Source organism: Clavelina lepadiformis, chromosome 7 (genome assembly GCF_947623445.1).
Source record: "Clavelina lepadiformis chromosome 7, kaClaLepa1.1, whole genome shotgun sequence".
In the NCBI taxonomy this organism is placed as follows: Eukaryota; Metazoa; Chordata; class Ascidiacea; order Aplousobranchia; family Clavelinidae; genus Clavelina; species Clavelina lepadiformis.
Genome location: NC_135246.1, coordinates 19776480 through 19801487, shown reverse-complemented (window position 1 = coordinate 19801487; position 25008 = coordinate 19776480). Strand labels below are relative to the sequence as shown.

The 25008-nt window shown below is 36.7% G+C and overlaps 4 protein-coding genes across 4 annotated transcripts; all 4 read left to right on the top strand.

Annotated features, from left to right (window-relative positions):
* Positions 1 to 2017: 2017 nt before the first annotated feature.
* Positions 2018 to 4563, top strand: LOC143465741 (retinoschisin-like). Its single transcript, XM_076964203.1, has 6 exons — positions 2018 to 2061; positions 2413 to 2440; positions 2517 to 2820; positions 3366 to 3512; positions 3586 to 3749; positions 3846 to 4563. The coding sequence occupies exons 3-6, from the start codon at positions 2535 to 2537 to the stop codon at positions 3981 to 3983; spliced, it is 735 nt and encodes a 244-aa protein (XP_076820318.1). The 5' UTR covers positions 2018 to 2061; positions 2413 to 2440; positions 2517 to 2534; the 3' UTR covers positions 3984 to 4563.
* Positions 4564 to 7203: 2640 nt separating this feature from the next.
* LOC143466223 (EGF-like repeat and discoidin I-like domain-containing protein 3) lies at positions 7204 to 9847 on the top strand. The gene is made up of 7 exons (XM_076964858.1): positions 7204 to 7276; positions 7399 to 7539; positions 7613 to 7780; positions 8533 to 8696; positions 8781 to 8916; positions 9438 to 9601; positions 9686 to 9847. Exons 1-7 carry the CDS (start codon positions 7204 to 7206, stop codon positions 9845 to 9847), a joined length of 1008 nt encoding a protein of 335 aa, XP_076820973.1.
* A 6370-nt stretch (positions 9848 to 16217) lies between these two features.
* On the top strand, positions 16218 to 17165 carry LOC143466222 (lactadherin-like). Its single transcript, XM_076964857.1, has 4 exons — positions 16218 to 16227; positions 16541 to 16693; positions 16767 to 16930; positions 17028 to 17165. Exons 1-4 carry the CDS (start codon positions 16218 to 16220, stop codon positions 17163 to 17165), a joined length of 465 nt encoding a protein of 154 aa, XP_076820972.1.
* A 4063-nt stretch (positions 17166 to 21228) lies between these two features.
* LOC143465708 (EGF-like repeat and discoidin I-like domain-containing protein 3) lies at positions 21229 to 24156 on the top strand. Its single transcript, XM_076964142.1, has 4 exons — positions 21229 to 21534; positions 23161 to 23307; positions 23382 to 23545; positions 23643 to 24156. Exons 1-4 carry the CDS (start codon positions 21240 to 21242, stop codon positions 23778 to 23780), a joined length of 744 nt encoding a protein of 247 aa, XP_076820257.1. The 5' UTR covers positions 21229 to 21239; the 3' UTR covers positions 23781 to 24156.
* Positions 24157 to 25008: the final 852 nt, after the last annotated feature.

Genomic DNA, 25008 nt, shown 5'->3' with positions numbered 1-25008 from the left:
AATAAGCGGTTTTACATTTGTGGCAAAGGTATTAACTTTTGCGTCGAATCGTTACGTTAATCGTCTAATTACTTTACCTAAAAGTGGTGAAAATTTAGTGCAAAAAGTTCATCGGAGAATTGTTTCTTAACAATGTAACTTTTGTCAAACCTTTGCCAGAAAATATGCTGAATTAGCTGGAAATATCAGATATAAGATGACCTGAGGTTAGCTGTTTTTTGCATCGTTATTTGCCAAAACCTGTTCCACAAGCAGCTCTCAAAAATGTTTGAGTGTTATATTACGTCACGCACACTTTCAACATTGCATGAAGTGTTCTCCATCCTGTAATAAATTCAGCCCAATACCAAGTAAGTTTCATTGCATTATCATTAACTTCAGCAACTTTTTTCCAATCGTTGTCATTAACTTGAAAGAAAAAAAGCGGTTTCATTCTGTAAGCTAAAGCTGGACCAACAACAGTCAGGAAAACTTATAGCAAAACAATGAAGTGAAAATGCATCTTGTTTTGTTGATGCTATCTACTGTGTCGTCATTGCTGTTTGTTTTCGACACTATTTATGCTAATATTTGCTATATCATGACGTCACTAACTTGCAATATAACCCTTCCGTTCTCACCTAAGCTTCAATTACGAAAATAATATTTCATTGTCAATAATATCTTCTGTGATCTCCTTCACAAAAATAGCGACGCTATTTGCAATACAAAATGATTAAGAAAACATTTTGTGAGTGAAAGCAAACTGATCTATGGTTTGTTTCATTAATTTCTGATATTTTGGTCTTAGCCTAGGTCATGCCATACCAAAGCCTCAGTTTTAGCCTAAAAGTTAAAGTGGCGCTAAAGAGCAAAACTGCTGCTTAACCATGAAAGCTTTGTTGGTGGCAACGGCTTCAATGCGTGGTGGAAATGTGTAAAGATCGGGGTTTTGGACGTGGTGCATTTATAAAACATTCAACAGCTCGTGCACATCACAAGACTTTGAAATATGTACGGTGGAGGTTGTGGCGTTTCTACTCAAACTTGTGTCAGTGGTTTTAGACTAGAATTTAGGCAGAAAAGCGATTACTGTCTTTGAGTTTATTACCAAGAATTTACCTTAAGTTGTAGTTACCTTACTTATTAAGTTATTAGTAATTGTTGTGGTTGATAAGCAGCACATTTCGGAAACATTTAACATCGATGTCATATAGAAGCAGAGAATTAACATTTACCAATTTACAGTGGATAATAACAGGCAGACATTACGTGCACACAGATGTGTCAGGTTAAAACTAAATCATTAACATTCAGACAATTCATAGCTCACGAAATCGCCAACACTATTTGGACAGACTATTTTGTTGCGATCTCCGGGGACGTTGATTGGTTCTTGGTGACAATCTTTGCAATATGGTCACCGTACAGAGCACACGATCAGATTGGAATGAAACTGAAATAATGTTGGAGACTGTTCAAATGAAAATGAGACCCATCGGATCCAGTAAAATGGCAACAACATGACGACAGTACGAGTCTGCACCAAAATGCCATTCAAAATATCATGCACTATAACTGCTGTCGAAACAACTAAGACACATGTTGAACAGTAATTAAATGAATGTTGTCACGCAAGCTTTGTCATTTATCTAAATCTGGAAAAAGCTCATGGTGTTTCGTCACGTTAATTACAATTAAACGTTTTAATCAAAGACAAGAAATTACTTACATGAGGATCAGAGACATGATAAAAGCATCAGGTGGTTTCGAGAAATCGACTTTAGCAAAAAAAAATCGAGTTGTTTTGTCTTGGATATAAATGAATTTTTAAAGCTTTTTGATTAATTGTTTGTAAAGTGACAAGCAAAAACTTTTTCAACTCCAGTTTTAATCTGGACCTTGTAAGAACAAAGTGGACTTGCACAGGCAAAGAATAATTGCTTTAAGATTTCTATTGATTAACATTTTGTGACCTGTTCCCATATAAATAGATTTTAACTATTTTCAATTTCAAGTTTGTTTTACACAGGTTGCTGTTAAATTAAATTTGTCACTTATTTTGTTCAAATGTTCGTTCAAGTGAGTATTTATTGCTAATATTAAAGGAAAATTATTCCATTTATACTTTCTAACTCAAATTGTTATTACAGTATTGCTAAATAAATTTTTGTGGTTTAGTATCTTTTCTAATCTTTTAGTGTTGCATTATTTTAATGCATTTGTGTTTGTTGTAAAATTTCTAAATTATTTTTAGGCAGCAAAAATGCAAAAATTAATTATAGGAATTTTTATGAAAAAGTTTAATTAATTTTTTTTTGGCAACTCTGTTGTCGTTAAATTAAAAATATTTAAGATCATTCAAACGCACAAATTGTGTGAACAAGGGTGCATTTTATATTAAAATTAACCGTTTCGAAATTGTTTTTTCAGTCACGTTTCTGGAAATAGAAAAATCAACGTGAGTAAATTCTGTGTTTAATTAAATCGAGCTACCTCTTTTTTAATCTCACGTCATAATCTGTTATATTTTGCAGACTGATAAACAAGTGAAGATGACGTCATTGATAGCTGCTTTCTTAGCGCTGGTGTTTGCTGTAAATCTGGCGAAGTTGGTGCTGAGTCAAAACGAACAGATTTGTTTGCCTGTTCCACGTGATGCTCTAGGATCCCTGCAAAGTAGAGGCCCTCAAGGACTATCCGGTAAACGGGGAATACCAGGATCTCAGGGCCCGCAAGGAACAAAGGGGAATCCCGGGCCACCTGGTCAATGTCAATGTGATCAAAGAGAACTTGTCGAAATGAGGGAAGTCTTGACTCGCTTACTTCCAAGTCTTCGAGGTAAACCAGCAGATGTTTTAAGTAAGTTGGTCGCATTGAGACAATTTGTCGAGGAGTGGCTGGATTGTACAAAACAGTCAAATAACCTCAACAAACAATCTAAAACGATGCGGAATTTTTTTTTAAAACATTTCGATCCATACAGCAGCCATTACACTGCTGGTATATTGCAAAGCATAACATTTGTCAAATGTCATATGAGAGCTTCATATCACGACACTTCATTAAATAAAGACAAAACTTGTAAAATAACGATCACCACCTGCCGTGGTGGTGGACAAAATGAGATATTTTTTGAATTAGCATCTCAAGTACTTCCAAAACCTTTTAAAATAAAACCAAGTAATTTGCTGTTGACCAGTCTTAACCATGTATTGAACTAAATTGACCAAACATTCTGCTGGTAAATATGATTTCTATGGGATTGTGGTAACTCTCCACACTTTGCTCAGAAGAAGAACTTTATTTATTTCTGCCAGGTTATAGGATTGGGGAATTCCCCACATTTAAGGATATTTTAACAACTTGATATTTATATTTCGCAGAGGAAGTATGCTTGGCTGGTGTGAAAAGCGGGAAAGTGCGAGATGACGAAATGACCGCATCGTCGATCCACACTCAGTCTAATTATGCTGCTCATGAAGGAAGATTGGATGGAGAAAGATTTTGGCCTCCTCATTCATCTAAGCAACGTAAGTAATGCATCTCGCCTCTAAGAATTCTATCAATGCTGCCAAGATATGCTGACGTAATGTTTTCATGCAGAGACGCCAGGAGAGTGGCTTCAGGTTGACTTGAGAACTCCGACCACAGTGACAGGTGTAGTCACCCAGGGAGGAGGTGCTTGGTGGGTGACAAGCTTCAAGATCTTATTTGGAAATTCCACCAATCACCTGCAAGTGATACAAGATGTCGATGGAAACGACATGGTAAGTTGATATTCGTGATGAAACTCGATAAAAGTTAAGTTGTGTTTATATCAGGATACACAGCTCTGTTTATTTTGATTTTTTTTGTTTTTGTAGATTTTCCAAGGCAACACTGATAGAACCACTCACGTGCAGAATTTATTCCCGAACCCAATTAAAGCCAGACTCTTCAGACTTATTATCGTCACCTTTAATGTTGGCATCAGCTTACGCTTGGATTATCTGACTTGCTAAGTCCATGACTCGACCGACCTGAAGAGACAACCTGATGTTGAATTTCCGATGTCGATGTTGCCGAATTTTGACTTTCCTGTTAATATTAGTGTTAAACCCATGTTATAATATTAAGTCCACTTTTTTCCCATTACTTTGGATTTATTAGTTCAATTGTTTAATTTTGTGCCCATGGTTTTGCATTTCGTAGCCAAAGGGCAGTTTCGTACTTTGGTGTCTTTAAACCAAATTTGTATATGAGTCACAATTATAAAACAACAAAACACGAAAAGTAATTTATTATGTGAGTTTATTGGCTTCTTGTGTGTTGGACATGGAGATATAAAACAAGCTACAATGACAGGATTTTGCAAAGGTTTATAACTATATTGGCATGATTTATAGCAGTGTTTGCTGTGCATTGTTAACTATACATATTAATATTTTTGTTATTCTGCCGTGATTAAAGTTTATCCAATACGACCTCTGCATTATACGGGTCGCGTTATATGGGTTCGTATAACTATGCAGTAAATCCGACAAGAACGATTATCGTCGCTTAATTTCGTCAACTGTAAGCAAATTTTATTTGTATGGGAAAATTTTAAAGGGAGTTCAGAGGATTTTAAAATTCGATGGTTAAAGCCGCAGGTTCAATTTAACTAAAATTTTTGTGAAACTTGTTGACATTTTATTTGATGACGTCAAATTGAATTAAACACTTTTTCGTTGCTGCTCGCATCTGTTATCACAAGAAAGCTCCAACAATGTTGAAAAGATGCATTTTTTCAAGTCATTGCTTGCTTTTTGCAGTTCATGCCATTTTGCCTTTTTGGTATTCTCAGCTCAAATCTATCAGCCGTCCAACACCTACAAAACCAAGAAAACAAAAACGCAAACGCCCAAAGAGATTTTTTTGTGATTTTAGCTTCCTTTTATTTTAACATAGAACTCCATACATAACTAGACCATTCCAGACTTAGCTTTAAGTAGGCTGCATTCGAACTCAAGTGTCAACTGAGTTGTGACAGTTGTGTCTCTGCATTGTGAAAATTAAAAATTACGTCACGACAGCAGTAAGCTCGTCAATAACATTGAGTTTAATTGACATGGTTACAAGTTAAAGTTGTGGCCATAAATCCTTATACGTAATTTTCGTCACCGATCCATTCATAAGGTTTTGTATCAGTGTTACTCGTTCCACGTGGAACGATAACTGGTTTCTAGGCCTACACTAGTATGACAAGCTTTCTTTATCCTCGAACTGAGGAAAGTATTTGTCAGTACAAATTTGCGTAGATTAATTACTAAGTACCGTAATTTTGCTTCCCACTGTCAATGGCGAAAATAAACAATAAAATGTGTTTCAACTGAGTACCGAGAGCCTATATCTGTTTAACTGTGTTATATCAGCAAACGCGTCTGTGCCGCTATATAGCCCAACGATTGTTTTGCGATCACAGTCTAGGAACTTCGTGCAAGTCCCACCTTGTCGGACCTCGATCTACAGCGACATAATGTTTTCCGCAGCTGCTTCTAGGCTGTGGAACAGTCTACCGCGGGACGTGCGCAACGTGGACAGCTTCAGTACTTTCAAAAAATCACTGAAACATACCTCTTTACTTTTGCTTATCTGCATTAAGTTTTTTTTCTATGCCAACTATTATGGCAGTTTTTACTGACCTTTTATTTATGTTATACTCTTAGAACTGTTATCTATGCCGTATATGTTAAGCGCCTTTGAGCGGTTATTTTTTTACCGAAATACGGAGCTATACAAATAGTATGATTATTTATTTATTATATCTATCAATTCCATAAAGTTCTGTCACCTGAAATATTGAAAAAAGGAATGGATTATGTGAACAACTAAGCAACGTCGCTTGTTTTGGTTATCCGCCTATTTTGTGCACTTATGAGTTTTTGTTTTGATAATGATGTTTGGTTTGACGTCAGGGCTTAGAAAATAAGGCATTAGAGGGATTCTCCCTTTAGAAGGCTACAGGTTTTTTGGGGTTTGGTTAAAAAATTTTAAAACCGCAATTAAATGTTTTAAGAGACCGCAACTGCTCATTTACTGCTGTAGGTAACGTGTACAAATTTTGTGATATCGTTTCGGTCCCTTAAAATACCTTAAAACTACACTGGCCATTTGTACAAAGATGTATATTTTACATGTAGCCCAATCCTTTGCTTATTCTAATATCGAGCAAATAAAAGACACTTTATTCAACGCTGCTTGTAGATAAAGCACAACATAACCATTAAATATAAAAACTCGGTCTGTTTGCTTCCCTTCCAGCACTTTTCAGTTTTGAAGATTGTCACCAATGTTGAAAAAGCTAATTTTACATTTAATTTCTATATTTAATAAATTTAATTTCAAGAAATATAAACATCAAACACAATTTTTAACCGATAGATGGCAGTGATTTCGAATATATTTTGTATTTTCTTTATAAGGGGATTCAATTACATACAAGCCATTCAGTGATCCTGCGGTAGCAAAATTGTCCATTTAACTTTGGTTTTGATGCTTGCTAATTTATACTTTTATGATGAAACGGTTAATTTTGTTGAACAATCAGATAAAATTAAATAAAGGCAAAACTTGTAACACAACCACCTGCTTTGGTGGTGGACAAAATGAGATATTTTTTGAATTGGCATCTCAAATATTTCCAAAATATTTAAAATAACACCAAGTAATTTGCTGTTGACCAGTGTTATCCATGTTTTGAACTAAATTGACCAAACCTTCTGCTACTAAATATCATTTCTATGTGATTGTGGTAATGTAAGCAAGATTTTCCTTGGCCAGGAAACCTCCCGCTTTTACGGCTAGTCGATTAGCCGGTTTCTGCTCTCCTATCTTTTATGAGCATTCCTTTAATAAAAACAAACGTCTTTCTTGTATTGAAACCAAATGTAGACTTAATCAACTCTTCTCCAACAAACCACAGCGTGATCAATTAATTATCATTAGGGTGTGAGATTGGAAATTACGGGCAGCGTAACATACCTTGGGGGAGTTGTGGGTAAAGGAGTAAACCAAGTACAAGTGTAGAAGACTTACTAACAATAAAACGAGTCACAAGTGGCATATCGATGAATTACTAATACTATATATAAAACCGCGGTCACACAATATGGCCACAACAATACGGGTGAAATACATTTTAATATAAATCTAAAAACACATCGTGGAATATACATCTAACTATACAACTAAAACGTATCAATGTGCAGTGCTACAACAGCACGCCTGTCAGCGTTGATATACAAAGAATTGCCAAACGTGAAATTTGGTGACAGTAACTCCACACATTTCGCTCAGAAGAAGAACTTTATTTATTTCTTCGATACCATGTCATGGGTTTTGAGAAATTTGTCACATTTAAGAACATTTCAGCAACTTGATATTGACATTTCACAGAGGAAGTATGCTTGGCTGGTGTGAAAAGAGGGAAAGTGCGAGATGATGAAATGACCGCATCGTCGATCCGTTCTCATGCTTTTACTCCTCATGGAAGATTGGATAAAGGAAGATATTGGATTCCTTATTCATCAAAACAACGTAAGTGAAGCGTCTCACCTCTAGGAATCTTATCAATGCTGCCAAGATAGGATGACGTAATATTTTCATGCAGGGACGCCAGGAGAGTGGCTTCAGGTTGACTTGAGAACTCCGACCACAGTTACAGGTGTAGTCACCCAGGGAGGTGGTGCTTGGAGGATGACAAGCTTCAAGATATCATTTGGAGATACCAACAATCAGCTGCAAGCGATACAAGATGTCCATGGAAACGACATGATAAGTTGATATTTGTGATAAAGTTTGATAAAAGTTAAGTTGTCTTTATATCAAGATACACAGCTCTGTTTATTTCGATTTTGTTTGTTTTTGTAGATTTTCCAAGGCAACACTGATGGCACTAATCACGTGCAGAATATATTCCCGAACCCAATCGGAGCGAGATACTTCAGACTTCTTGCGGTCACTTATTACGCTCGCATCGGCGTACGCTTGGATTATGTGACTTGTTGAGTCCACGACACGACCGGCTTGAAGAGACCACCCGATGTTGAAGCGGAATTCCGATTAATATTAAATTCATGCTAACATGTTAATAAAGTTTCGTTTGTTGATGCTGGGGTGTTTATTATAGTTATGGATTTGTTGAGAAATATTTCTTCAAATTTCAAAGTTTTAAAGACAACCAGGAAAAATAACAAGTAATTTATTCTAAAGACATAAAAGTTCGTCATAAAAAGCTCCTCGAATCGATGTGTATATTGAGCGGATTAATTATTATCAGAAGCGACTTGACAGGAGGGCATAGTTGCACAACAAACACAAAATCCGGTAAACACACTCCATGTCATTATCTTGTGCAAAAATCTCACTGCTGCTTGTTGTCGTTGTTTCAAGCATAACACTGCGATATAACAAAACTGGATTAATTTGGATTCCACAAACACATTTTTGCCTCGAAAACGTCTCGCACGTCTCGTCTCTAAGAATTCTATTAATGCTGCCAAGATATGATGACGAAATATTTTCATGCAGGGACGCCAGGAGAGTGGCATCAAGCTGACTTGAGAACTCCGACCACAGTGACAGGTGTAGTCACTCAGGGATCTGTTGGTTGGAGGGTGACAAGCTTCAAGATATCATTTGGAGATTCCAATAATCACCTGCAAGTGATACAAGATGTCGATGGAAACGACATGGTAGATTTGTATTTGTGATAAAACTCGATAGAAGTTGTGCTTATATCACAGCTTTGTTTTTTTTTAGTTTGTTTGTTTTTGTAGATTTTCCAAGACAACACTGAAGACACAGATAATCACGTGCAGAATATATTCTCGACACCAATTAGAGCCAGATTCATCAGACTTATTGCGGTCACTTATTACGCTCGCAGCGGCTTACGCTTGGATTATTTGACTTGTTGAGTCCACGACAAGACCGACTTGAAGAGACAACCCGATGTTGAAGCAGAATTCCGATTAGTATTAAATTCATGCTAACTTGTTAATAAAGTTTCGTTTGTTGATGCTGCGATGTTTAATATAGTTATGGATTTGTTGAGAAATATTTCTTCAAATTTCAAAGTTTTAAAGACAACCAGGACAAACAACAAGTAATTTATTCCAAAGACATAAATGTTCGTCATGAAAAGCTCCTCGAATCGATGTGTATATTGAGCGGGTTATCAGAAGCGACTTGACAGGAGTGCATAGTTGCACAACAAACACAAAGTCCGGTAAACACACTCCATGTCATTATCTTGTGCAAAAATCTCACTGCTGCTTGTTGTCGTTGTCTTAATCATAACACTGCGGTATAACAAAAGCTGGATTAATTTGGATTCTACAAACACATTTTTGCCTCGAAAACGTCTCGCACGTCTCGCATCTAAGAATTCTATCAATGCTGCCAAGATATGATGACGAAATATTTTCATGCAGGGACGCCAGGAGAGTGGCATCAAGCTGACTTGAGAACTCCGACCACAGTGACAGGTGTAGTCACTCAGGGATCTGTTGGTTGGAGGTTGACAAGCTTCAAGATATCATTTGGAGATTCCAATAATCACCTGCAAGTGATACAAGATGTCGATGGAAACGACATGGTAGATTTGTATTTGTGATAAAACTCGATAGAAGTTGTGCTTATATCACAGCTTTGTTTATTTTGAGTTTGTTTGTTTTTGTAGATTTTCCAAGGCAACACTGAAGACACAGATAATCACATGCAGAATATATTCTCGATACCAATTAGAGCCAGATTCATCAGACTTATTGCGGTCACTTGTTACGCTCGCAACGGCTTACGCTTGGATAATGTGGCTTGGATAATCACAATAATTTGTGATTAAATACGCTTGACTGAATTTAGTTTCCTCATCTTCCATCGACAATTATTCACAGTTTTCCAATAAACTGTTACACACGTGTGTCGTGGACTGCACTAAATCTGTTTCTTGTCTACATAAACTAGTTTCATAGAAAAATGTTACCAATTTTTTTTTTGAAAACGTTCATGCCGCCCGCGTTATCATTCAAAGTTTTGTATTTGGCCCTCCAGTGAAAAAGGTCGCACACGCCCGCTATAGACAGTAGTCAAAACTTAGAAATGGAAATAAGCTCTGAACTTTTTTTTTTCTTTCATTAGTAGAAGAGTCTCAAATATTGCTGACGTCATTTCCTTTCTTATTGCCTCCGACTTAGAGGTGATGAAGTTTACATTGCAAGCAAAGAGCGACATGTAGCGTCAGCTTTTTTGATAATTTGATTGTCGCTTTGTTGTTGCTCGTTCGTCCAGTAACGAAATAACTTGGCAATGTTATTGCGGAGGCGCTGTTGCTTTATTTCCTTTTATCCAAATAATATAAAAAGCAAGTCAACCATTATTACGTATATGTTCAATAAACGCGATGAATGTAGATAGAATTCTTTAACTATAATTTTCAGTTTTTCATTTTTATGACGTAATATATTTGGCATCGGTTCGGGTTTGCAGAAAATTTGAGGTTAAAAGTTTTCGTTCCATTAATACCAAAATTTTTGCAAATCCTTACATTTTACTTAATATTTTACACACAATTGCACAAGTGTATTTCTGTAAATGGTTAAAGCATCTTGTTTCTAACCAAATTGTGAATGAAATGTTTCGCGCAGATCTTTGTTGCACAGAATGCTCTCTCACACGTCATAATCTGTTCTATTTTGCAGACTGATAAACAAGTGAAGATGACGTCAATAATAGCTGCTTTCTTAGCGCTGGTGTTTGCTGTTAATCTGGCGACATTTGTGCTGAGTCAAAATGAGCAGATTTGTTTGCCTGTTCCACGTGATGCTCTAGGAATCCTGGAAAGTAGAGGCCCGCGAGGACCATCCGGTAAACGGGGAATACCAGGACCTCAAGGCACGCACGGAGCAAAGGGGAATCCCGGTCCACCTGGCCAGTGTCAATGCGATCTAAGCGAAGTTGTCGAGCTTAAGAAAAGGTTGGATACGTTGGATCGTTTACATGAAGCTCTTCGAGGTAATTTACCAACAATAAATAAGTTGCTTTATCAAAAGATTAATGTAGATTGGTCGCATTATGACAATATGTCGAGGAGTGGCTGGACTATAAAAAACAGTCAAATAATCTAAACAAACAAGCTAAAACGATGCAGAAGTTTTTTTGAAAACATTTCGATCCATACAGCAGCCATTACACTGATGGTATATTGCAAAGCATAACATTTGTCAAATGTCACATGAGAGCTTCATATCACGACTTTGTTCACCGCAATCATATCTCACGTTTTCATATTATCATGTTGCACCGAGCTAAAATATATGAATGTTTTCACTGACAGCATTTTTTTATGCATTTTAGTAGTTTATGTTTGTAACCAATTTCTAAATAACTAATCTGATGTCTTCAATTTAACACTTGACAACAAATTGATATTGCACGAAATTAACGCACCAAGAAACTTTACAAAACTCACACCAACAAATCAAGTTCATCTTGAGCAAACAGACAGGGCATCTTTGCAAAAACGTTTTCCTTCCAAGCTCAAGTGTTTAAATATTTTATTTTATTTTGAAACTTCGTTCTTTATTTTTATCCCAAATGCAGATAATGGTGTTTGGTTTGACGTCAGAGCTTAGAAAATAAGGCATTATAGGGACTCTCCCTTTAGCCAACGGCAGGTTTTTTTAAGGTTTATCTTTGGCGACCGCTAAAATTTTAAAAACCTCAATTAAATGTTTTAAGAGACTGCAACTGCTCATTTTCTGCTGTAGGTACCGTGGTACAAATTTTGAGATATCGTTTCGGACACTCAAGATACCTAAAAACTACGCTGGCCAGTTGTACAAAGATGTATATTTTACATGGAGCCCAATCCTTTGCTTATCCTAATACCCAGCAAATAAAAGATACTTTATTCAACTCTGCTTGTAGACAAAGCACAACACAACCATAAACAACATAAACTCGGGTTGTTTGCTTAACTTCCAGGTCAGTCCTTGCTTCTTTTCAAGACTTTCCAGTCTTGGAAAGTGTTACCAATGTTGAAAAAGCTAATTTTTACATTAAATTTCTATATTTAGTAAATTTAATTTCAAGAAATATAACCATTAAACACAACACTTTAACCGATACATGCCGCGAATTTGAAATTTGTTTTGTATTTTTTCTTCATAAAGGATTCAATTACGTACAAACCATTCAGTGATACTGCGGTGGCAAGATTGTCCATTTAATTATGGTTTTGATGCTTGTTAATTTATGCTTTTATTATGTATCGATTAGTTCTTTTGAACAATTGGATAAAATTAAATAAAGGCAGGACTTGTAACATAACCATCATAACTTGCCGTGGTGGTGGACAAAATGAGATGTTTTTTGAATTGGCGTTTTAAATATTTCCAAAACCTTTTAAAATAACACCAAATAATTTGCTGTTGACCAGTGTTAACCATGTATTGAACTAAATTAACCGGTAAATGCTGGTAAATATGATTTCTATTGGATTGTGGTAACTCCCCACACTTAGCTCAGAAGAAGAACTTTATTTATTTCAGCGATACCAGGTCATGAGTTTTGGAAATTCGTCACATTTAAGAACATTTCAGCAACTTGATATTTACATTTCACAGAGGAAGTTTGCTTGGCTGGTGTGAAAAGTGGAAAAGTGCAAGATGACGAAATGACCGCATCGTCGATCAATTCTCATCCTAATCATGTTGCTCATGGAGGAAGATTGGATGGAGAGAAAGTTTGGTTTCCTCATTCATCAAAATATCGTAAGTCAAGCGTTTCGCCTCTAAGAGTTTTTATCAATGCTGCCAAGATATGATGACGTAATATTTTCATGCAGAGACGCCAGGAGAATGGCTTCAAGTTGACTTGAGAACTCCGACCAGAGTGACAGGTGTAGTCACCCAGGGAAGTAGTAGTTATTGGGTAACAAGCTTCAAGATATCATTTGGGAATTCCACCAATCACCTGCAAGTGATACAAGATGTCGATGGAAACGACATGGTAAATTGAATGTTTGTGATAAAGTTCGATAAAAGTTAAGTTGTGTTTATATCAGACTACCCAGCTTTCTTTATTTTGATTTTGTTTGTTTTTGTAGATTTTCCAAGGAAACACTGATAGCACTAATCATGTGCAGAATATATTCCCGAACCCAATTAAAGCCAGACACTTCAGACTTACTGCCGTCACCTTTCGTCGTGGTATCTTCTTACGCTTGGATTATCTCATTTGCTAAGTCGATGACATGACCAACCTGAAGAGACAACCTGATGTTGAGTTTCCGATGTCGATGTTGTCGGATTTTGTCTTTCCTGTTAATATTAGTGTTAAACCCATGCTATAATATTAAGTCCACTTTTTCTCATTGCTTAATTGGATTTATTGGTTCAATTGTTTAATTTTGTGCCCGTGGTTTTGCATTTCGTAGCCAAAGCGCAGTTTCGCACTTTGGTGACTTTAAACCAAATATATATATGAGTCACAATCAGGTTTTTTTTTAAGGTTTGGTTTGGGTGACCACTAAGTAGTTTTAAGACACCGCAAGTGTTTCATTTAAATACCAAAAAATAACCTGTAGTTGCAAGTCCAAATTTTGGGAAACCGCTGGAGAAATTTGGGGGACCGTTTCGGTTTCCCAAAACACCAAAACACCTTAAAAAAACACTGGTCACAATAATAAAACAAAAAACATGAAAATTAATTGATTATGTGGGTTTATTGACTTCTTTTGTTGGACATTAAGATATAAAACAAGCCACAATGACAGCATTTTGCAAAGGTTTGTCCGCGTATAACTATATTGACATGATTTATAGCAATGTTTACTGTGTATGTATTCGACGTGGTACGATAACTGGTTTCTAGGCCTGCACTAGCATGACAAGCTTTCTTTATCCTCGAACTGACGAAAGTTTTTGCCAGTACAAATTTGCATAGATTAAGTACTAGGTACCGTAATTTTTCTTCCCACTGTCAATGGCGAAAAATAAACAATAAAATGTATTTCAACTGAGTACCGAGAGCTTATATTTGTTTAACTATTTTATATCAGCAAACGCGTCTGTGCCGTTATAGCCCAACGAGAGTTCTGAGATCCCAGTCTAGGAACTTCGTGCAAGTTCCACCTTGTCGGACCTCGATGTACAGCGACATAATGTTTTCCGCAGCTGCTTCTAGGCTGTGGAACAGTCTACCGCGGGACGTGCGCAACGCGCACAGATTCAGTGTTTTCAAAAAATCTCTGAAACACATCTCTTTCGCTGTGCTTATCTGCCTTAAGTTTTTTTCTATGCCAACTATTATGGCAGTTTTTACTGACCGTTCGACCACATCGAAACACTTGAGGCGCAAACGAAAACAACATGAAATAACGCAGTGGACAAAAGAAATCAAGGTGATAACAAACAGAATAAAATCTAACTGATAATTAACTAACAAAAATAAAAGCGTGGGAAAACACACGAAAAACAAACAAACAATGGTGCGAAATATTATTTTGCAACAGTTTGTTAAAAAAAAGTACTATGTCCATATATTATCATCAAAGCAGAATTTAATATTTTCATAACAAGGCTGGTTAAAAATGGTAGCTTGATTATTATAATCTCGTTTTTAAGCAAGAGCCAAGAACTAGCTATAAAAAATCTTTTTCCAAAAAGTGATCAGCAAATTGTGACCGAGCTTTCATGAAGCAGGTTTACAACTGAGTGCAGTGAAAGCTTCTCACTTTGAAGATGAAGTGAAAAGTGAATTAGAATCAACTTAACTTTGCGCTTAGAAAAGCACTAACTCTTACTGTAGCTTGCAGGTTGGCGTGGTTGTTACAAGATAAGTCAATCAGCCTTGAGCGTATGATTGGACGATACCAACCATTATTATCTTTATTAAAAATTTATTTTCATTGATTTGTAGCAAGTTTTCCAACCTACCAAGGCAGTACCGCGGCTAGTATAGTACCGAATTACTGTACCGCGGTACTATCGCGTTACCGATACTTACCGATACCGTCGGTACTTTCGAAAATAGAACCGAATTATTTTTTGTCAAGAAATTTCGGTCAGTCCCGGTGTTACGGACTTTGTTCCTCACATGTTGTGTCGTTACTTATCACCGTGTTTTTGGTTGAAGCATTTTTTACCAATCAGCACCTACGCGTTTGTTAACTATTTTAATCACATGATTTGGCACCCTTATTCTATATAAATATTGTGCGCTTTTTAGAGTTTTTTTAGTCTGAGTCGGCGTCTGGCTGAGACCAATTAAATGTGGCTTTTCGAAGATCATCGGTTTGTTTCGTTAGCGTGATAACGCTACAAAGTCTCACAGTTGAAGGTTACTCACAGTTACTCACAGTTACTCGCAGTTAAAGGTGTCGCGGTTCACCGTAAATGTGAAATTAAGCCTGGCTATATGAACGAGAAAATAATCGTTACACCGGTACTCGGCACTTTTCACGTGGAGCACAATTTGGCGCACAAATCATTGTCCAAAATCTTTCTACAATATAACATTTGTATTAACTAGTATTGACATTTGCTCGACAGTTTAGTTTTTGTTGTTGTAAGTAGATAAGTTCTCGATGAGTCCTCATCGGACCAGTTACAACTAAGTCAGTGTTGGCCGACTTACACCACAAAATAAGTACAAAGTTCGTTAATCGAGCGACAATTGAAAGTGATTCTTAATTGTTCGTGTTACCAGTCTTAGTTGCAGTCGCTAGCGGGTCGTTACTCGCCAATCGCCGGGGAGAGCCCTCCTAAGTTGTCGTTCCAAATAAAAAGATAATGCAATAACGAGAAAATACAATAAGTTGTCTATGCAAAGAGTACTTTGAGGTCGCGTAAACGACTTTTGACCCTATTTAAATCAATGCATTTCTGCCCCAAGTGCAGTAGTTCGCAACTGAAATTACACTGGCTTTATCAATTTCAACAACGTTAATATCGTTGGAAGTGGGAAGAATTTCTCTGTCGGTCACTAGCTTCTTTTTGATCAAAGATCTAACACAGCGCCTACTATCTGTAGCCCAATTTAACATAAATTTGTTACTTAATAACTTGCCACTTGGAGGCGTAATTAAAATCGAGTTTCAACGGAAGTCTGGACAGGGCCTGGCTAAATCGTCCTACGCTTGTTAAAATTGGAATCGTTTCGTTAACTGGTTATAGAAGTATTAAGGTTTAAATGAAAGCTCTAAATTGGTTATGTCGTCTGGTAAACACCATCCAATAGAAATTCACCATTTGTTCTCAAAATTTTGTTGTTTTTGTGAGATGGTCCCAATGTAAAATTAGGAAAACAACGATAACAAAATGAAATACTTTTTGAATTGGCATCTCAAATACTTCCAAAACCATTTAAAATAACACCATGTTATTTGCTGTTGAACAGAGAGTTATCATCGTCTGCTGCTGAATATGATTTTTATGAGATTATGGTAACTCCCCGCAGGTCGCTCAGAAGAACTTTTTTTGGGAATTCCCCACATTTAAGAATATTTCAACAACTTGATATTTATATTTTACAGAGGAATTATGCTTGGCTGGTGTGAAAAGTGGGAAAGTGCGAGATGACGAAATGACCGCGTCGTCGATCCACCCTCATTCTAATTATGCTCCTCATGAAGGAAGATTGGATGGAGAGTCAGGAAGATATTGGCTTCCTCATCCATCAAAATATTGTAAGTAATGCGTCTCGCCTTTAAGAATTCTATCAATGCTGCCAAGATATAATGACGTAATATTTTCATGCAGGGACGCCAGGAGAGTGGCTTCAGGTTGACTTGAGAACTCCGACCACAGTGACAGGTGTAGTCACCCAGGGAGCTGCGGGTTTGTGGGTGACAAGCTTCAAGATATCATTTGGAAATTCAACCAATCAGCTGCAAGTGATACAAGATGTCGATGGAAACGACATGGTTAGTTGAATATTCGTGACAAAGCTCAATAAAAGTTAATTTGTGTTTATTTCAGGATACACAGCTCTGTTTATTTCGATTTTGTTTGTTTTTATAGATTTTTCAGGGCAACACTGATAGCGACACTCACGTGCAGAATATATTCCCGAACCCAATTAAAGCTAAATACTTCAGACTTATTGTCGTCACCTTTAATCGTGGCATCGTCTTACGTTTGGATTATCTGACTTGTTAAGTCCACGACACGACCGGCTTGAAGAGACCACCCGATGTTGAAGTGGAATTCCGATTAATATTAAATCCAAGCTAACATGTTAATAAAGTCTCGTTTGTTGATGCTGCGGTGTTTATTATAGTTATGGATTTGTTGAGGAGTATTTCTTCAAATTTCAAAGTTTTAAAGACAACCAGGACAAACAACAAGTAATTTATTCCAAAGACATAAAAGTTCGTCATGAAAAGTTCCTCGAATCGATGTGTATATTGAGCAGATTATCAGAAGCGACTTGACAGGAGTGCATAGTAGCACAACAAACACAAAATCCGGTAAACACACTCCATGTCATTATCTTGTACAAAAATCTCACTGCTGCTTGTTGTCGTTGTTTCAAGCATAACACTGCGGTATAACAAAAGCTGGATTATTTTGGATTCTACAAACACATTTTTGCCTCGAAAACGTCTCGCACGTCTCGCATCTAAGAATCTTATCAATGCTGCCAAGATATGATGACGTAATGTTTTTATGCAGGGACGCCAGGAGAGTGGCTTCAAGCTGACTTGAGAACTCCGACCACAGTGACAGGTGTAGTCACTTAGAGATCTGTTGGTTGGAGGGTGACAAGCTTCAAGATATCATTTGGAGATTCCAATAATCACCTGCAAGTGACACAAGATGTCGATGGAAACGACATGGTAAATTTGTATTTGTGATAAAACTCGATAGAAGTTGTGCTTATATCACAGCTTTGTTTATTTGGATTTTGTTTGTTTTTGTAGATTTTCCAAGACAACACTGAAGACACAGATAATCACGTGCAGAATATATGCTCGATACCAATTAGAGCCAGACTCTTCAGACTTATTGCGGTCACTTATTACGCTCGCAGCGGCTTACGCTTGGATTATGTGATTTGTTGAGTCCACAACACGACCGACTTGAAGAGACCACCCGATTTTGAAGCGGAATTCCGATTAATATTAAATCCAAGCTAACATGCTAATAAAGTTTCGTTTGTTGATGCTGGGGTGTTTAATATAGTTATGGATTTGTTGAGGAATATTTCTTCAAATATCAAAGTTTTAAAGACAATCAGGACAAACAACAAGTAATTTATTCCAAATACATAAAAGTTCGTCATGAAAAGCTCCTCGAATCAATGTGTATATTGAGCGGGTTATCGGAAACGACTTGACAGGAGTGCATAGTTGTACAACAAACACAAAATCCGGTAAACACACTCCATGTCATTATCTTGTGCAAAAATCTCACTGCTGCTTGTTGTCGTTGTTTCAAGCATAACACTGCGGTATAACAAAAGCTGGATTATTTTGGATTCTGCAAACGCATTTTTGTGCCTCTTGTAAATATTTACGCGATATAACCGCGGCGATGATCTATTTATGCTGCTTTGCTGCTGCCTGTTTAATGAATGTTTTAATTTCTGCTTATCGTGGACAGACAGAAAGATTTGTAGGAAAGCCAAAATGCGAACCTTATCAAAAACGAGTTTATTCTATTATTTGATGCCTGCAGACGTATACACGCGCGGTACAAGTCAGAGCAAATTAATATATATACAATATATAACATACAATAGTGCACAATATCCTCGTATGTAAGTCGTACCATAACCTTAGCGTTAGTATTCATAAAACATTTGCCAATTGTCACTGGGATATACGAAAACTTATAGTTCTTGAAAATTGTATTTGGCGTTTGGTGTTTTGTCAAACTTGGTTAAGATTCAATTCATCGAATTAAAGGCACTTATACATTAGACCTATATATCAAAGGTCTATAGTCTATACCGATGATGTAAGAGTCGAAGACTAAAATATATCGATAAAAGCGTTTTGCTTCGATTTGATTTTTTTGTTTGTTTTATTATGACTTCATACATCCTGGCCAAGAAAAATCTTGGTTGAATTAGTTGAACTTTATCAGCTAAATATAACGGCTCAGTTGCTGTTAAACTCTGCCGTATTTCACGTTTCGTGTGAATGCAAGAATTGTAACCCTGTTTAGAGAAAATATAACCATGACAAATCCGTCACAAAAACACGTAAGTCAAAACTATTTGCGTGTATATATTTGATGTTTCAATCAATCTGCGAGAATACGAACTATGACGAGTTCAGGACCGGCCTTAGGTCAATGAGAGAGATGCGACTGCGTTGTGACTCGCGCTGCTTAGAACCAAAACATCAATTTAACTTTTATTTTGGACAAATCACATTGTTAGTTCACAGCTGATGTTGTTTATAATCAGCGATGATCGTCGTCATGAATTCTTGCATCGGGCCCCGCACTTCCTTAGGTCGGCCTTGGACCGGTTGAAATAAAACAAGTCATAAACTCTGACATGGTGACACTTATAACTGAGTCATTTGTTAGCATCATACTTTACGTCAGGATCCAATCTATTTGTTTCAAATCTCTGAGCTTGGTTTAGTTTTGTTTAAAAATTCGAAGAAAAAAGGTGATTTTTAACCAATCCACGGGGCATGGGAAATGGTGCAGTGCAGTCGCAAAATATTTGTTGTTACATGCGGGAAAAAAAGACTTTTTGACTCGAATATTTTCTATATAAATGCAGCTTAACTACGCAAATAACTGACTAGTACATTGCAGTCGAGCTTACAGTAAGCTTACGACTATAGGTAATTGTATGCTAGCAGGCGAATATGACTTTGTGGAACAAAGTATCGATTGCTTTGAAAGTTGAAACTGAACGACTTCAAGTTGTTTACCAGATATAAACTGACGCTCTTATTGGTAGTTGCTTTTCTATGAAAATCGACGTCATAATTCAAACTTCAGCGCTGATAAATATAGTTATTAAGCTCGTATTTTCCTAAAAGCTTCAGCTTTCAGCCTGTTCAAAGTAAACGATTTCCTGGTAAAAAGAATAACTTGATGTTGGTATTTATTTTAATATTCCTATAGACCAGACAGGTGCAACCAGCGGCCCGCCAGGTTGTTCCGTGCGGCCCGCGTGGTGCTCAGCAAAATGTTAGAAGTGTATACTAGCCATCACTCTTTGATGCGGTTTACAGCAAAGCAAGCGAAATTTTCGCGCGCTGTGTACAGTAATATTGCGCTGAAGCTTTGTGATGTAAGAATGCTGCGTAAGAATGTAGTTCTGTGAAAGCAAATATTCCAAAAATTTGCAAAGATCTGCAACAGCAAAAATCACAATAATTTGTGATTAAATACGCTTGACTGAATTTAGTTTCCTCATCTTCCATCGACAATTATTCACAGTTTTCCAATAAACTGTCACACACGTGTGTCGTGGACTGCACTAAATCTGTTTCTTGTCTACATAAACTAGTTTCATAGAAAAATGTTACCAATTTTTTTTTTGAAAACGTTCATGCCGCCCGCGTTATCATTCAAAGTTTTGTATTTGGCCCTCCAGTGAAAAAGGTCGCACACGCCCGCTATAGACAGTAGTCAAAACTTAGAAATGGAAATAAGCTCTAAACTTTTTTTTTTCTTTCATTAGTAGAAGAGTCTCAAATATTGCTGACGTCATTTCCTTTCTTATTGCCTCCGACTTAGAGGTGATGAAGTTTACATTGCAAGCAAAGAGCGACATGTAGCGTCAGCTTTTTTGATAATTTGATTGTCGCTTTGTTGTTGCTCGTTCGTCCAGTAACGAAATAACTTGGCAATGTTATTGCGGAGGCGCTGTTGCTTTATTTCCTTTTATCCAAATAATATAAAAAGCAAGTCAACCATTATTACGTATATGTTCAATAAACGCGATGAATGTAGATAGAATTCTTTAACTATAATTTTCAGTTTTTCATTTTTATGACGTAATATATTTGGCATCGGTTCGGGTTTGCAGAAAATTTGAGGTTAAAAGTTTTCGTTCTATTAATACCAAAATTTTTGCAAATCCTTACATTTTACTTAATATTTTACACACAATTGCACAAGTGTATTTCTGTAAATGGTTAAAGCATCTTGTTTCTAACCAAATTGTGAATGAAATGTTTCGCGCAGATCTTTGTTGCACAGAATGCTCTCTCACACGTCATAATCTGTTCTATTTTGCAGACTGATAAACAAGTGAAGATGACGTCAATAATAGCTGCTTTCTTAGCGCTGGTGTTTGCTGTTAATCTGGCGACATTTGTGCTGAGTCAAAATGAGCAGATTTGTTTGCCTGTTCCACGTGATGCTCTAGGAATCCTGGAAAGTAGAGGCCCGCGAGGACCATCCGGTAAACGGGGAATACCAGGACCTCAAGGCACGCACGGAGCAAAGGGGAATCCCGGTCCACCTGGCCAGTGTCAATGCGATCTAAGCGAAGTTGTCGAGCTTAAGAAAAGGTTGGATACGTTGGATCGTTTACATGAAGCTCTTCGAGGTAATTTACCAACAATAAATAAGTTGCTTTATCAAAAGATTAATGTAGATTGGTCGCATTATGACAATATGTCGAGGAGTGGCTGGACTATAAAAAACAGTCAAATAATCTAAACAAACAAGCTAAACAAACAAGCTAAAACGATGCAGAAGTTTTTTTGAAAACATTTCGATCCATACAGCAGCCATTACACTGATGGTATATTGCAAAGCATAACATTTGTCAAATGTCACATGAGAGCTTCATATCACGACTTTGTTCACCGCAATCATATCTCACGTTTTCATATTATCATGTTGCACCGAGCTAAAATATATGAATGTTTTCACTGACAGCATTTTTTTATGCATTTTAGTAGTTTATGTTTGTAACCAATTTCTAAATAACTAATCTGATGTCTTCAATTTAACACTTGACAACAAATTGATATTGCACGAAATTAACGCACCAAGAAACTTTACAAAACTCACACCAACAAATCAAGTTCATCTTGAGCAAACAGACAGGGCATCTTTGCAAAAACGTTTTCCTTCCAAGCTCAAGTGTTTAAATATTTTATTTTATTTTGAAACTTCGTTCTTTATTTTTATCCCAAATGCAGATAATGGCGTTTGGTTTGACGTCAGAGCTTAGAAAATAAGGCATTATAGGGACTCTCCCTTTAGCCAACGGCAGGTTTTTTTAAGGTTTATCTTTGGCGACCGCTAAAATTTTAAAAACCTCAATTAAATGTTTTAAGAGACTGCAACTGCTCATTTTCTGCTGTAGGTACCGTGGTACAAATTTTGAGATATCGTTTCGGACACTCAAGATACCTAAAAACTACGCTGGCCAGTTGTACAAAGATGTATATTTTACATGGAGCCCAATCCTTTGCTTATCCTAATACCCAGCAAATAAAAGATACTTTATTCAACTCTGCTTGTAGACAAAGCACAACACAACCATAAACAACATAAACTCGGGTTGTTTGCTTAACTTCCAGGTCAGTCCTTGCTTCTTTTCAAGACTTTCCAGTCTTGGAAAGTGTTACCAATGTTGAAAAAGCTAATTTTTACATTAAATTTCTATATTTAGTAAATTTAATTTCAAGAAATATAACCATTAAACACAACACTTTAACCGATACATGCCGCGAATTTGAAATTTGTTTTGTATTTTTTCTTCATAAAGGATTCAATTACGTACAAACCATTCAGTGATACTGCGGTGGCAAGATTGTCCATTTAACTATGGTTTTGATGCTTGTTAATTTATGCTTTTATTATGTATCGATTAGTTCTTTTGAACAATTGGATAAAATTAAATAAAGGCAGGACTTGTAACATAACCATCATAACTTGCCGTGGTGGTGGACAAAATGAGATGTTTTTTGAATTGGCGTTTTAAATATTTCCAAAACCTTTTAAAATAACACCAAATAATTTGCTGTTGACCAGTGTTAACCATGTATTGAACTAAATTAACCGGTAAATGCTGGTAAATATGATTTCTATTGGATTGTGGTAACTCCCCACACTTAGCTCAGAAGAAGAACTTTATTTATTTCAGCGATACCAGGTCATGAGTTTTGGAAATTCGTCACATTTAAGAACATTTCAGCAACTTGATATTTACATTTCACAGAGGAAGTTTGCTTGGCTGGTGTGAAAAGTGGAAAAGTGCAAGATGACGAAATGACCGCATCGTCGATCAATTCTCATCCTAATCATGTTGCTCATGGAGGAAGATTGGATGGAGAGAAAGTTTGGTTTCCTCATTCATCAAAATATCGTAAGTCAAGCGTTTCGCCTCTAAGAGTTTTTATCAATGCTGCCAAGATATGATGACGTAATATTTTCATGCAGAGACGCCAGGAGAATGGCTTCAAGTTGACTTGAGAACTCCGACCACAGTGACAGGTGTAGTCACCCAGGGAAGTAGTAGTTATTGGGTGACAAGCTTCAAGATATCATTTGGGAATTCCACCAATCACCTGCAAGTGATACAAGATGTCGATGGAAACGACATGGTAAATTGAATGTTTGTGATAAAGTTCGATAAAAGTTAAGTTGTGTTTATATCAGACTACCCAGCTTTCTTTATTTTGATTTTGTTTGTTTTTGTAGATTTTCCAAGGAAACACTGATAGCACTAATCATGTGCAGAATATATTCCCGAACCCAATTAAAGCCAGACACTTCAGACTTACTGCCGTCACCTTTCGTCGTGGTATCTTCTTACGCTTGGATTATCTCATTTGCTAAGTCGATGACATGACCAACCTGAAGAGACAACCTGATGTTGAGTTTCCGATGTCGATGTTGTCGGATTTTGTCTTTCCTGTTAATATTAGTGTTAAACCCATGCTATAATATTAAGTCCACTTTTTCTCATTGCTTAATTGGATTTATTGGTTCAATTGTTTAATTTTGTGCCCGTGGTTTTGCATTTCGTAGCCAAAGCGCAGTTTCGCACTTTGGTGACTTTAAACCAAATATATATATGAGTCACAATCAGGTTTTTTTTTAAGGTTTGGTTTGGGTGACCACTAAGTAGTTTTAAGACACCGCAAGTGTTTCATTTAAATACCAAAAAATAGCCTGTAGTTGCAAGTCCAAATTTTGGGAAACCGCTGGAGAAATTTGGGGGACCGTTTCGGTTTCCCAAAACACCAAAACACCTTAAAAAAACACTGGTCACAATAATAAAACAAAAAACATGAAAATTAATTGATTATGTGGGTTTATTGACTTCTTTTGTTGGACATTAAGATATAAAACAAGCCACAATGACAGCATTTTGCAAAGGTTTGTCCGCGTATAACTATATTGACATGATTTATAGCAATGTTTACTGTGTATGTATTCGACGTGGTACGATAACTGGTTTCTAGGCCTGCACTAGCATGACAAGCTTTCTTTATCCTCGAACTGACGAAAGTTTTTGCCAGTACAAATTTGCATAGATTAAGTACTAGGTACCGTAATTTTTCTTCCCACTGTCAATGGCGAAAAATAAACAATAAAATGTATTTCAACTGAGTACCGAGAGCTTATATTTGTTTAACTATTTTATATCAGCAAACGCGTCTGTGCCGTTATAGCCCAACGAGAGTTCTGAGATCCCAGTCTAGGAACTTCGTGCAAGTTCCACCTTGTCGGACCTCGATGTACAGCGACATAATGTTTTCCGCAGCTGCTTCTAGGCTGTGGAACAGTCTACCGCGGGACGTGCGCAACGCGCACAGATTCAGTGTTTTCAAAAAATCTCTGAAACACATCTCTTTCGCTGTGCTTATCTGCCTTAAGTTTTTTTCTATGCCAACTATTATGGCAGTTTTTACTGACCGTTCGACCACATCGAAACACTTGAGGCGCAAACGAAAACAACATGAAATAACGCAGTGGACAAAAGAAATCAAGGTGATAACAAACAGAATAAAATCTAACTGATAATTAACTAACAAAAATAAAAGCGTGGGAAAACACACGA

Excerpts from the sequence above, each read along its gene's own strand:
- LOC143465741 (XM_076964203.1), top strand. The coding sequence starts at position 2,535 with ATGACGTCATTGATAGCTGCTTTCTTAGCGCTGGTGTTTGCTGTAAAT. Across the intron at positions 2,821-3,365 it reads CTTACTTCCAAGTCTTCGAG|AGGAAGTATGCTTGGCTGGT; the intron begins GTAAACCAGCAG and ends TATATTTCGCAG. Across the intron at positions 3,750-3,845 it reads ATGTCGATGGAAACGACATG|ATTTTCCAAGGCAACACTGA; the intron begins GTAAGTTGATAT and ends TTGTTTTTGTAG.
- LOC143466223 (XM_076964858.1), top strand. The coding sequence starts at position 7,204 with ATGTGCAGTGCTACAACAGCACGCCTGTCAGCGTTGATATACAAAGAA. Across the intron at positions 7,781-8,532 it reads CCATGGAAACGACATGATAA|GGACGCCAGGAGAGTGGCAT; the intron begins GTTGATATTTGT and ends ATTTTCATGCAG. Across the intron at positions 8,697-8,780 it reads ATGTCGATGGAAACGACATG|ATTTTCCAAGACAACACTGA; the intron begins GTAGATTTGTAT and ends TTGTTTTTGTAG.
- LOC143466222 (XM_076964857.1), top strand. Across the intron at positions 16,694-16,766 it reads TCCTCATCCATCAAAATATT|GGACGCCAGGAGAGTGGCTT; the intron begins GTAAGTAATGCG and ends ATTTTCATGCAG. Across the intron at positions 16,931-17,027 it reads ATGTCGATGGAAACGACATG|ATTTTTCAGGGCAACACTGA; the intron begins GTTAGTTGAATA and ends TTGTTTTTATAG.
- LOC143465708 (XM_076964142.1), top strand. The coding sequence starts at position 21,240 with ATGACGTCAATAATAGCTGCTTTCTTAGCGCTGGTGTTTGCTGTTAAT. Across the intron at positions 21,535-23,160 it reads TTTACATGAAGCTCTTCGAG|AGGAAGTTTGCTTGGCTGGT; the intron begins GTAATTTACCAA and ends TACATTTCACAG. Across the intron at positions 23,546-23,642 it reads ATGTCGATGGAAACGACATG|ATTTTCCAAGGAAACACTGA; the intron begins GTAAATTGAATG and ends TTGTTTTTGTAG.